General features: G+C 33.3%; 1 protein-coding gene across 1 annotated transcript in view; it reads left to right on the top strand.

The window, feature by feature from the left end:
• Positions 1-9010, top strand: part of GRIK2 (glutamate ionotropic receptor kainate type subunit 2) — a gene marked incomplete at both ends in the record, with an annotated part of 345231 nt that extends 336221 nt beyond the window's left edge. Inside the window, one exon of the mRNA XM_079532662.1 lies at positions 8846-9010. Within this exon, the coding sequence (XP_079388788.1) occupies positions 8846-9010 (165 nt within the window). The remainder of the gene's footprint in view (positions 1-8845) is intronic.
• Positions 9011-14219: the final 5209 nt, after the last annotated feature.

Here is a 14219-nt window from a genome sequence, read left to right as displayed (position 1 = left end):
TGTTCTGACTTCTTTCGGGAAGAAGTTAATCCATATTGAAATATTATGAATTCTTAGTTGTCCACAGTATATGTCAGAAGTCATTATTTCCATTTCTTTTTTTGTTGTAATTGTTATCTTAACAACAATACAAAACAGAAACATATCAATCATTTCATATGAAAAAAAGAAAAAAGAGAAGAATTTTAGGATCCCTTCTTATTTTACAAGATTGAAAATAAATAAAGAAATATTACATTACTTTTCATCAAACTCCTTCACAAAATCTGCAGTATTATTGCAGTTCAGAGAATATTCCTAGTAGTTTAAAATCAAAAGCCTTTGATAGTTAGGACGTTCGTTTACAATAGTTTTCAAGCAACCCCAAAGTAAATCCCAGGACAGAGATATTTTAACTTTTCAGAAAAGACAAATTCAAAAGATTTTAAAGTTGAAAAACGTGTTCCTCAGGCTAAAATAAACAACAGAACATGGGAATTAATGGTAAATCAAAGTGAAAGCTTTGGGATTTATACCCCAAGTAACTTCTACACAACATAGAGTCAGTGATATTTTATTTGTATTGTCATGTCACATTTTGTAAAGAAGAAATCTCAGAATTCTTAATGTTGGCTGGGAAAAACAGCAGCAACTGTGGCAATTCATAAAAGTGAATGTTTTTTCAGCTTTAGCACATTGCATTGTGCAGATATGAGATTGGAAAACTGGAAACTTCTATCATCTTACATTCCCTTGAGCAACTAAATTTGGATTTACAGGCTTGCATGGTTTGTATTTGTGTATGTTGACAGATTACTTGAGGATGTAATTAAATGCCCTCATGGAAACTAGCCAGCGAAGTATTAGAAGATATTTTCTAATGAGGAAAACTTAAAAGTGAACAAACCCCCTAGATTTTTTAGAAAAGGATAGAAAAAGGCAGAAATGGAATAAATGGAAATAAACAATTTGACACATTATGACATTTTTAAAATCAATTGCAAACAATAAAACATTAAAAAACAAGATCTCTATTTTAATTGAGAATTGACATGTATGCAAAACTGCCCATTGCATAAGCACAATTATAGGAATGTGATTTCAGAAGGTTTACTAGCACTCCATGGATATTCTCTGAAAGATTGAGGCTTATATTCCAGGTCTCATTTATAGCATGTGTTATGTTTGACACAGATAATTTAAAGATATATAAAAATATATTCTCAACATGTCTTTTATTTTGTAGTAATTATAGTTCTTTTTCACTCATTAGTAGAAAGAGATGTGTTCCTCTAAACGTTAATTTGTCATGTCTGCAAATATTGTAGTATATAAATAGTAATATTTGCATTTTTACTTAATCAGCTATACTATAGATAAATGTAGTATGAACAACCTTAATATCAAGGTACTTCACACCTACATTTGCATCAGTGAGTTCAGAGTCAGACAACAATTTGTTCCAATGAACTTTTAGTTAGGTTGCTTTCACTTCAGTATGAGCCAGCGATGCTCATTTGAGTTACTTCTAATTTGAGAAAATATTCTAGACTGTCAGAAGAAACCATGTAATTATGAGGAAACTGATACTAATACTATGCAGTATAATATGATTATAGTAGAGTTTCCAAAACAATGGAAACCACTTCTGTTAAATTAATACTTTAAGTCTCTATGTTCAATATGATTTGAGGCCACGTGAGATTTTATATTAAGCTTATAATATCATACTGAACTATAAAATTAGTACATATTTTTACAGTGAATAATATACAGTGGACTTAAGTTCAGGAGACTTTTAAAAAGCTATTTGGCTACAATTATTCTTAGGCACTTTGTGTTTATTTTCTAAAGTTGCTCTGTAAGATAGACTGTCTATTTTCAAATTAAATTGTATGGTGATACATAGCAGTATTTAAATCCAGGTAGATTAATACCCCAAAACACTGATTACGTATTATCAGCAGTTCTTTTCATCATGCCTGAAGATCAACAATTCTGTTTCTTGGACAAATGAAGACTAAGTTTAGATTTAGGAGCAAAAGTGATTTAATAGGTAAATGAAATTTCACAGTCAGTGACACAATATCTCAGGAGACTGATTTCTCTGCTGAAGAGCAGAGAATATCCTACACAGAGGTGATAGGAAGATACAGAAGCATTAGGACGTTACATTGGATATAATTTTAAATCAGATGGGCACTACTGTACATGCTGTTGTTTATTTGCTCAGTGATATTTATATATCTGAAGTGCTATGAATAGCTATCAACACTTTTTAAGCATCTGAAAGTCACATGTAGGCACTGTTCCAGAGAAACTGGACTGCAATAATCCATTCTGGAAGAAGGCCTGTTTGTTTCACACCACTAGAAATTATTGCCACTATCTTAGATCCAAGTGACAAACTGTACTTCTTGCCATCAATCCAATTCGGAAACCTAGACTCAAACTTAGGAACCTGGAGGAACCTGAGACTGTAAGCTCAGACTCCCTTACAAGAGGAAGAACTGGGTAACAAGAGTAAATGATATCTTCTGGATGAAGATTACTTGTCCATTGTAGAGCCCATCTTCCATCATATGTCTTCAGCCAGGTACTGGAAGCACAAAATGACTGCACCATCCTGGTCTGACAAGAGAACAGGGCTGTGAATCATCTTCATGCTGATGATACCACAGCCCAAATTATTTCATTATCTCCCCAGTGGCCTCATATACTTGTTAAAAGGAGAGATGACAGGATGAAACCTTGTGGAATCCTGCATGAGAGAGAGCCCTCGGGGCTGATGAGCAATTTCCCTATGCCATCCTCTGGGATTTCTCTGAGTGGAAAGAGTGGAACCACACAAATGCAATCCCATCTGCCCCAGCCTAGGTCCACAGGTGAGTCAGAAAAACATCATGGTCAGTGTGACATTCAGAAAGGCTGCTGGCAGGAGCTGTATGAAGCCACCTTTGAAAAAGCTTTCTGCAGTGATATGAATTCCCCAACATTCATAGGAACTAGTATAGCTGCCGGGCTACACTCATGCTGGAAAGCGGGCTGAATGGTTTTCAGAAGACTGTAACTGGGTGTAGAGGATTTTTTTTTTAAACTAGAACTCTTGAATTCACCAGAGTACGTGTAACAACAATGTAACAACATTAGGAAATCAATTTTAGAATTGGAGAGTTGCTGAACTTGTTCTCTGGACATCGATTAACATTCTATTGAGCAGGTCATTCAAGGCAAGCTGGAATCACATTGTCCTACAATAATCTATGCTGCAAGTGCCCTGGTGTTTTTTCTTTTTTTCTTTTTTGAGGGAGGGCAGAGGGGGAGAGTGAGCAGATTGGGAAGGATTGGTGAGTTCATTTTTATTTTGTTTGATTGTTTGTTTTTGGCCAGCAGTGGCATGCTGTGTATCTAAGCTCATATACACAACCATAAAGTTCAGAAGATTTTTTCAGGTTATAGTACTGCTATTTTGCTGCAGGAAGGGCCAGTAAAATCACACTCTTTAATTCTCTATAGATAGCTAGAAAAGTCATTGGAATAATCAGTGTTCGATTCAGTTACAAAATGAAACCTCTCATGTCTCACCAAGCTGTATGGAAAAACTCTAGCTGTCTTGAATACATAGATATGATGGTGAAAGCAAAACTTAACTTACAGAACAACAATTTTCATTTTGTTTGATTTTGATGTCTGTATTTGAGTAGGTGATGGATCTCACATATACTTTGTCCTGAAAATTACTTCTTAAAATGGCTCCAAGTTCTAGTCCTACCAAATATGTAACAAGTGCTAAAATTGAATTTGAGAATGCTTAGGTAATATTTTAGCTAATTGTTATAAAAGTACTTTTCAGTGTATTTGTGTGTTACACTTACTTTGGATTGAAAATATACTACATCAGAAAAGTTTATAGCAAAATCTTTTAATGTATATACATATATGTGTGTGTACACTCTTTGGTTTAAGACTAGATACATAACTATGAATCCTAAAAATCTAAGTTTTATAAGTACACTTTAATTTATTTTGATAAGGTAATGCTTACATTCCATGAGGTAATTTCTTTTTCCAAGTTTATTTTCATGCCTTTAGTTTCTCATCTGTTTGCGATCTTATGTAAACACTTTGCTAGGATTTCTATTTCTTTCCAGGGGGTTGAGGCAGATTTTTCACAAATGCATTCAAAATATCTGGCATTCGGAAGGAAAAAAATGATTACAAGGGAAGGGCAGGGCAGAGCTGTGCATTGAATCTCAGCTAACCTCATGAATATGAAAAAAATTTGATTGATATATCCTGTTAAGTGCTAAAACACTGACCCATAACATAGCAAGAATATGCTGGATTACTGCTGCTACTGCTTTAAGAGAATTTAACAAGATTTCAAATAATATCTAACATGCAAGACTCGAAGTAATAATGAAATTAAACATAAATCTTGTAGTTTTGTGCTAAATGTTGATGGTCAACTTTATATTAAATCCATTAAAGAGGGAAAAATCTATAAAAAAGCAAACACTTGTGACGCTTATATTTAAAATAGATAGAATATTATTCACTTTAGTCAGAATGCTAAAAGTGATTTTAGCTTGCCATTATATTTTTGTTTCTCTTTTTAGAACATTAAAAACAAAACTTATAGTGACAGTTTTATAACTCTGTGTATAACAAATGCTAATATGTTTTCTAACTACCTTTCTAAATTCTTATAAAGCAATATAATGAAAAAAGTTAAATATTGTGTAATTTTCATATTAATACATGCATGCAAAGAAACATTTTTTTTTCAGGCTGTAGCACCATGCACAAGCTATGTAAATAGTTTGTAAACAGTGATAACATTCTGCTAAATGATTATCTTGGTTCTTCATGATTTGTGAGCTGTCAGCTGTGGCAAAGAATGAAAGATGAAAGAGGTATCTTTTATTTCTTCACACTTACAGAGATGAGAGTTTTTTGTTTTTGTTTTAAGAATTGCTTTGTATTAGAAGGCTAAAAACTACAGCTCTGATTAAAATTTTCTTTTGTGCACTTGAAGTCTTTTAAAACTACAGACATTTTTTCTAATGTTTTATAGTGCTTGCTTGCTGCAACAGAATAGTTGCACTTAATGGTGCTAGTGTTCAGCAATTTGTATGCCTTCCTCCAATTCCCCTGCTATTTGATTGTATCTAAGGTGACTTGGAGGCAGCATTTACTTTTTGGTACCATTCAGGAAGACAACTTATGATTTTGTAAGTGTTGGAGGAAAATCAATAATAACTGATGTTCTTGTAATTTGCCTGCAGTGTGGAAGCTAAGTCAGGGCAAAAGGTTATTTTAATTGAATTATGAAGTGAATCTTGTAATACCTGTTAAAATAGCTCATTTTCATGGTGTACATCAAGATTTGAAATATAACCTCCAAGTTCTGAAAACGTTTCACCCTTTTTCCCAACAATCTGAGTGGTCAGATGATATCAACGTTGAGACAGTGGATTATCTTTTCTGAAATAGTGCCTGAAAATGTATTTTATTTGTCAGAGAAAGTATTACATAGCTGCTTCTCTTTCACATCCTGTTCTTCCCAAAGATGTATTCCAACTTGTTCCTTGTAAGAACACAGAATTTAACTGTACAGAAAATTGTACTCTGACTGGAATAAAAAAGAGAGAAGGAAAGAATTTATATTTAAAAAGGTCAAATGTGAAGTAATCATTTGTAAACTTTTTTGAACATGATTTTTCAATATGTTGGAAAACTTTTCTGTATGGCACATTTCTCTGACAAAATCCAAAGAAAAGAATCCACATCATGAACTTTACCATAACCTTGAACTCATCTGTTTTAAAATGGATGAATATTTCAGTGAATGAAATTTTAAGGAAAAAAAATATATTATTTATTTTACTCAGTTTAATTGTATTTTTTTTTAGACATTTAATCATTTTAAAATAAGGCATAGCATACCTGAAAAAAGATACTAAATTAAGTAGTTAGGTTTATTTTATTTTATTTCATATAATGCATGGAGCTAATTTCACATGAACTTAACTTGAAAACACAGTGCAAGAATTTCCTAGAAAAAATAACTATCACAAAATTTTGTTAAGTACCCTTCTAGTACTGTAAATCTTGGCAGCATTTCTCATTTTATGGAGTTTTCCAATTGAGGTAAAATTTTCAAGGAATACATTGGTAGTTTTCTTCAGATGTTATTTTCAGGTTATTTCAGGATGCTGGCATTGAATACATGCATCTTCTTTCTTCTTGGTCTTTGATTGTAATCCTGTTCATACTGATAGTGTCTAAAACTTGATATCTTTTGCTAAGTGTTTGCATATCTGTAAAAAAACATTTTGGTGGATTGATGAATCTTGAAAAGCATTGACTCTGTTCTGTCACTTTTAAAGATCTCTTGGCAGAGAGAGCAAGGAATAAAATCTTGAAAGTTTTAAGAGCTAATGCATCATTTTTCAGTGTTTCAGCTAGGTCTTAATTCCAGAGGTGAGAGCAATATAATGGCTGCTGGTAATGTAACACTGAGACCTGCAGCATTTACTTCTAAACAAATTCCTGTGAAGTTCCTGAATTATGTGATAAGTTCTTCACATAGTGAAAATGCCAAGATCTGCATGCCTTAGTAATTTCACCTGTGAGCCTGTAGGAAATATTAAATTAAATATTGCAATTTGTATTGATTTCAGGGCAACTTTCAGTTCCATAAGCATAACTGCAGTTCTGATGTTAAGCAACAGCAATCTTTTAAAAATGAATTCTAGGAGAATTGAATACTTTGCTCCAAAGCACAGTTGAATGAAAGAAGATAGTTTCCTGCTTTCTATGCAATGTTAATCAAGAATAATTTATGCAATCTGGTGCATTATGGCTTAGAGCATTCATTTGGAAATTTCAGCGAACATCTTCACACAGTGAAAACCATAAGTTTCATATTTTATCTCAATACAGTGCATAGAACATTTGAAAAGAGATAGTTAATGAGTGTCCACTGGTGGATTTACTCTGTGAAGGCAGTCAGAAATGATGAGATTTTTCTTGAAATTTGGCCTCCAAAGAACTTACGCCTGATTATACCAAAGAAATATTCCTGATTCTTGGATTACAAATTTCAAATTTTCCTTAGTTGTGGGTTCCCTTTTCTATCACAAGTTGAATAAGTGTCATTAGTTTATTTCAAACTCAGCAGGAGAAAAGGTGTTTGAAAGGAAAAGTATCCCAGACAGGCTAAGATTACATTTTTTCTTCCTTCCTGCATATCCCCTGTTCATAAAAAAGATTTGAGAAGAGGGTATGTTCAGGACTAAGGGGATTCGAGTTGAGTTCTATCCTATGACTGAAGACAGAACTGAACTCACATTTGCACTCTTTTTTATTATAAAGATTTTTACTTAAATATACTGATGAAGCAGAAACTATCCCTGAAGGATTACTTCTCCCACTGAGTTCCCCAGTGCCTAATCTACAGAGTTACTAGTGCTCTCACTCTATCCCTTTCTCCCACTCTGTGTCCATTTGCTGCTTTTATATGAAGCAGAATAGGACAAGTAGGAGGAAACTGGAAGTAATTTTACCCTGATATGTTCTCATTCCTTTAATTTTACAGTCCTCTGCTGAGACACTAGAGTTTAAATCTCCTCTGGCAGAAAACACTATTGAATTGATAGTCTCAAATCTCGTGTTCAGCTCACACACTCCACCTGATGAATGGTTGCACAGATTAAGAGTTGCAATATCTCCCACACTGCCTAATTTAGTAGTTCTTGAATTTGGAACTGAATGTGGATTTTGAAAACACAATTTGAAATTAGTCTTCCAAAGAATTAGGTAGGATGAGTTCCTTAAAATCTTTCTGGACCAAGTCTCCCAGCTTGGTTGCTTTTCATGAGAAGCATTGTCAGAAGCTTGTCATGCTATCTCAGGCTCTAGAATATATTATTTCATAAATACATTTATCCACTAGCTGGTAGGCATTTCACTTAGAGCATGTGATAAAAGTGAAAAAGATCCCAAAATTGAGAGTTCTCTTTTTCACCTCTCTGTTTATTCCATGCTTCAGTTCTAAGACCAAGAATGAGCTAATAGCTCAGCACGCAATAGTTCAGAATTCATTCAAATCAGAGTAATAAGGGAGATTTTAAGTTGCTTTTCAAATGTGTTGTGCTCTAGGAAAAAAAGGAAAAATGGTCTTGAGGATCTAATTGAAGAAAACGTGTTTATAATTTTTTTCTGAATCCATAAACATGGAGATTTTTAAAAATATATTCTACAAAATAATATTTGGTAGTGGAAGAAGTGTTTAAATGCAGAAGTTTTTTTAGAAAAAAAAAATGAAGTAGATTCCTTTTTTCAGTAATAGGTCTGCATTTTTACAGTAGTTAAATATTAATTTAGGTAAATATTTCACTATATAGCTTACTGTTTTGTTAAGGATCAGCTAACTAAACTAAATAGAAATTAAATGCATTGTGTTGAAATATGGGAAGGGAAATTTTACTGAATGTCTAATATACACATTAAATTCAGATGTTATCCTGTAAAGCTAAACTATGTTAACGGAACATCTGTTTGAAATATTTTTATGTATCATGTGCATGCATGTCAGTAGCTGGAAGATAAATAATTGTAGACAAGGTGAATTTTTTTCAGTGAGTCATCACAGCTTGATAAGTCATTTTAATTATTATGCGATGCATATTTAAAAGACATTAATTTGTTATGAGCTCCAGGCTGAGACAAAGCAAACTTAAAGGATTGACATGGCTGTGCCAATGGAATGAATCTGCTTCTAGGCATTGCAGTTAGATACTTCTTACAGATGTGTTTTTTTTTTTTCTTTTTTTTTCCCCCCCTCTATTTCCCTCTCTAGAGGTCCTTCTGTAGTGCCATGGTAGAGGAGCTAAGGATGTCTCTGAAGTGTCAGCGTCGATTAAAACACAAGCCACAGGCCCCTGTTATTGTGAAAACAGAAGAAGTTATCAACATGCACACATTTAACGACAGAAGGTTGCCGGGTAAAGAAACCATGGCATAGAGCTGGGAAGCCTAACACCCCAAGCACAAACTGTCGTCCTTTTTCCAAACAACCTTGCGAGAATGTTTCCTGTGGAAATATGCAACCTGTGCAAAATAAAATGAGTTACCTCATGCCGCTGTGTCTATGAACTAGAGACTCTGTGATCTCAACAGTTGCAATGGCCAGACTCAAATCACAAGCATCATGGATCAACCGAGTTATGCAGGGTTACACTGTTCGTCATGGGTTTCCACCATTATGAATGAATGAATGTTCCATATGAGTTTTGTGGCTGGTTTCAAATGCAGTCTCAATGAGAAATTACAGGTTCCTTTTGAAGTTCAACCGTTGCCAGGAGATGGAGAATAAATATCTGAAATGCTACTAACCACAGAAGGAGTCTAGTAGAAGTAATATCTCAGAACTGTAGTGAAACAAGAAACCATAAGTTCTTCTGAACTTCCAAACATAGAAGTATTGGTTACTGTTGGTAGACTGTAACTGCCATCAGGACAGGTGGTATGAGCTTCCTGGATGGGAGAAATATTACAGCAAAGAAACATGAATCCATGAATAGAAGAATATACATGGAGATGCTCACCTGCTTTTTGGACTGTCTGTGTCACTGAACTAAGTAAATAAATAATAATTAAATAATTTTTTAAAAAAAACAAAAAACATTAACTTAAATTTACTTGGGTTGGAACTTTGATAAAAAACAAGAATAATCCATAATTTTGACCCAATTCTTAGAGGAATAAAAGGTCTGTGAGTACAAAGGAATCTATCTTACATCTTTTAGATAAAAACAATTACTTTTTTTTTCTTAGATTGTGAGAAGGGGGGGAGTAATAAGGACAGGGGAAAGGGGTGGGAAAGCAATGTGTTTCATGTATAGAGACTTGCATTTTAGTCTGAATGGGTTTTGAAGCCTTTGTTCCTGCTACTAATTGAACTCAATGGAGCCTGTGCAATTCTCATGAATGTTGGAAGTGGAATGGGTCACCTAAAAGAAGTGAATGTGGAGAACTTTAAGGAGGACTGCATTTTTCAATACAGTCACAGTACTAAATGAACAAAATTCTTGAGCAGTTTTTTTTTTTTTTCAAAAAAAAAAAAAATGTTCAGGTTTATTTGTGGAAATGCAAGATTTCTATGAAAATAGTTTTTGTATGGAAATTTTTGTAATACTTTTTATCAACAAAATAAGAGCATATGTTTCTGTCAGGGGTGTGATGCCAAGCATGAGTGGTAGTGCGTGAGCACCACCAACGTTTGGTGAAAACTATTTTTATCAAGAAAAAGGAATCTTAGAAGAGTCATATTTTCAAGTTAGATAATATAAAAACTAGGTGCACTACCACCACTGCTTACCATACAACACCCCTGATTTCCACTAGGCTGGTAACATGCTGTCATGAACAATAGTGTGTAAATGGTAAAAGACACAGACCTCTTGACCACATTGTGATAACAGTTAAAGTACCACAAAATTTAAAAAAAAAAAAAAAAAAAAAAAAAAAAGAAAAAAAAAGGGAAAAAAAGAGAAAAAAAAAAAGATTATTAAAGTTATGTCAGTTTTAGTTATTTTGTTTTTTTGCTGTGTGATTTGAGCAAAATACATACAGTACTTTGTGTTGGTACTGGTACTTACAACAACCTCAGCTTTGGTGCCCTAACCTGTTAATTCTTGCCACTAAACATGTGGCCAGTGTTTGCTGGGATTTCTGAGAGAAGCCAGTAGAGCACACCATGATAAGTTTTTGCTGGATCTAGCTCTTAGTTGCTACAACGTTTATTTTTATGCCCTGCCTATCCTGACTTCCTGAACTTAACATTTTGAAATACTGCCCTAAGATGCTGAAAGTTTCACTACCATCTGCAGTAAATTTCTTTGTATCTAAACAAAAAATAAAAATGTGTAGGATGGCTATATAGAAATTTTATTTCAAGAAAAAAAAGATGGTTAAGATGGCCTTTATATGGAAAATATTTCATTTGGCTATTTAAAACAAACAAAAAGAGAAAACCATAGAATTCTCATAAATAACCTGTCATTTGTAAGTAATGAGATCACTTGTTTACTGAGGTTTAATTTAACCTTATCATCATCTTTCTAAGACAAGAATATATGAAATATCACCCAAATTTTAGAAACTATGTAATGATATTTGGGCAAAGGAGGGAGGTTTGTGTCTACTACCCAGTTCTCATAAATCTTCATAGAGACTGAGCTGGCCATTTCCATTGTGAATAAGGACTGAGAAAGCAAAATCTCTGATGTTTGTGAGAGTTTCATCCCCATGTATGTGATAACAAAGAACAAGTTATCTTTGTCTGAAGTAAAAGCAAGATAAAAACACCTTCAGCAAAGATTCTGAAAATTAGTATGCTTACATAATGCATATTTAATTTTAAGTTAATTCTTTAAAATAAAAAGGGGAAAAAAGTAATTGTCATACAACATAATGAAAACTCCTACTTCTGATGGTTTGGAATGGAAAAAAATTGGCTATTGAATTTGTTTGATGATTTACAATAAAATTTGTAAAATCATGAAATAAAATGCTGTATTATATTCAGACAAATCTTTCTTTTCTCAATGAAGGGTGTTGAAATAAACAGAAATGTCATTCTCCCCCTGATGCACATGGCTAATTCCCATTAACATTTATGTGAGCCAAAGCAAGTGTAGTTGTAGAATATGTCCTAAATATTTAATTGGTTCAAAATCCCCCAAAGTACAAGAATCCTAACACAGAACTAGTGTGGTTTAATTAGGGTTTCAGTGACAATTTCATCCTTCCATTATTAATGGAAACACACAAAATAACTAGAGATTTGTATTTAAAATCCAGATACAGATTCATACTAGGATAATAAGATTATTTACAAAAATACAAAATCATAATATTATTCTGTTGTAATTATTTCTGCATTCTTTTACATAAAATTAAGACATTTAAGGCAAAAAAAAAAAAAAAAAAAAAAAAAGCTAAAAAACAGCTGAACTCCAAAGTAATAGTAAATATTGCTAGTAGTTCTGTATTCCAAAATGTTTGATGGTTCATTTTGCGTCACTGCTATGATAGAGATTGTCTGTTCTGAAGAAAACTTCTTAATTTTGAAAAACTTCTGAATGCTCTGACGGTATAAATTTCTACATTGTCATTAAAGTCAAAGGAATCTCACCATCTGAAATAAAGTTAGTATCTGGCCTATGAAGATTCAGAATCTGCTCAATTAGTCTGTTGATTGATTAGGACAGGATGATGGGTGCTTCTCTGACTGACCCTGAATGTCACTCAAAAGAAAAATTTTCAAGCAGTTATAATTCAACTATATGGTGGTACCCAGTGGCTGAAAAATGGCAGTAAAGGTTGAAAGGAACATTGTTTTCCTTTATCTTCTTCAAGAAAGGTACACATTCATAATCTTTATTTCTCATGCCTCAGCATGATTATACAGTGATAGACAACTATGTGGATATTATAGAAGAAAAGAGAACAACCAAACAACAAAAAATACTCTCTGGCTTTTTTGTTATTATCATTTGTCAAGGAGTAGTAGAAAAAAATCTGGTCCAAATAGTTAGATTCCATCAACAGAAATGTGATGCTTTATAATAAATGGGGATTTATGGCCCAATCTAGGCACCAAGAGACCACTTTCATATTATTCTTCTACTACAAATTCAAACACATTAGAGAGTATGTGATAGTTTCTTGTGAGATACTACTTTCTGAAATTTTCAGCTCAATTTTCAAGAATTCACAGAATCACGGAATCATAGGGTTTAGAAGGGGCCTCTGGAAATCATCTAGTTCAATCCCTCTTCTAATGCAGGTTCCATAAGTCTCAAATAACCTTCTATGTTTTTGTTTTTGTTTTTGTTTTCCTTTTACTTGTGACTCTCTGTAATAGCTTTTTTTTTATTTTCAACCATAGTCTTCCAAAAAAAAAAAAAAAAAAAATCCAAAAATAAAATTGTTTTACTCTATTACACTATCTAGTTAAAATTTCAGAATAGAAAATTCATGAAGAAAACATTACAGCCCAAACACTCAAACTGAAGCAGGAGAAAGGCCTGGATATATATTTCTATAATATATATATTATAGAAAATCAAAATGTTTTCATGGAAAAGAGGACATGATTAGAGAAAATGTCACACAAAGAGGTAAAAGGTAATGCCATGAAATCAATTTCATATTATTAATCTCTTAGGAATATTAGGAAAATATTTCTTGTACTTTAGACATGACTTTACTCATTCTCCAAATACAACGGAGTCTCCAAATATATCAACAGCCTCAAAGTATAATGATCAAAATGCTAGCTCCTTTGAAAGCAGAGGCAAAACTCCTGTTGTAGAGAAATTTCGATTTCGCCCAATACTTGAGAAAATTCTGTACTCAGTCAAATGTATACTAATAAGATATTAAGGGCAAAATAAAGTGCCAGCTTGTGTTCAGGTGTGCAGGAGAAACTGTGCTCTTTATCATATTGTCAAATATATGAAGGAAAAGGACGGATTGCTGAGATTGACCCATCTGGCATTCTAGATCATTGCTTTCCATCCTCAGATATGTTAGTCACCTTTTCCCTTCCAGGCTTACTTCTCTGCCTTCCCACAAGCACCTCTAACATTTTCAAATTTATTTTCAAAATCTTTTCTTCATGGCTCTCCTATAGAAGTTTTAAATAAAAATGAAGTTACGGAACCATCACATCCTCCCAGTTGTATTCACTAAGACAAACACACTGGCTTATCATGTAACTGTAATCTAACTGACCTTCTCTTCATTTACTACCCCCTCTGTCCCTTGCCTGTGTTATCTCCTCTTATTGTTCTTGTACTTGCCTAGACTGTAAGCTCTTAGGGGGCAGGGAATCTGTCTTTGATTTGTTCTATGAAGAACCATGAACTATGAAGCTATAGAAATAATAAAAAACTAGATCTTTTAAAATGATGTTTGAAGTAATAGTGATCTGATTGCCTGCTAGCATAGTATTATATTGTTACAGCTCATTGGCTCAGATCTCAATCAACATAAACAAAATCTAAAAAAAAACCTATCAGGAGCTATCACACTGACCCATCTTATTGGAAATTTCCTTCCAAGGTCAGGGTATAGGAACATAGAACAACATAACCATGTAACTTCTGTAAATGTCTTTATGGAAATTGGCCACATTAAAAATGGGGCATGTATGTTAACACATA

This window comes from Tetrao urogallus (genome assembly GCF_951394365.1).
Source record: "Tetrao urogallus genome assembly, chromosome: 2".
Classification (NCBI taxonomy): domain Eukaryota; kingdom Metazoa; phylum Chordata; class Aves; order Galliformes; family Phasianidae; genus Tetrao; species Tetrao urogallus.
This window is presented reverse-complemented; position numbering and strand designations above follow the sequence as displayed.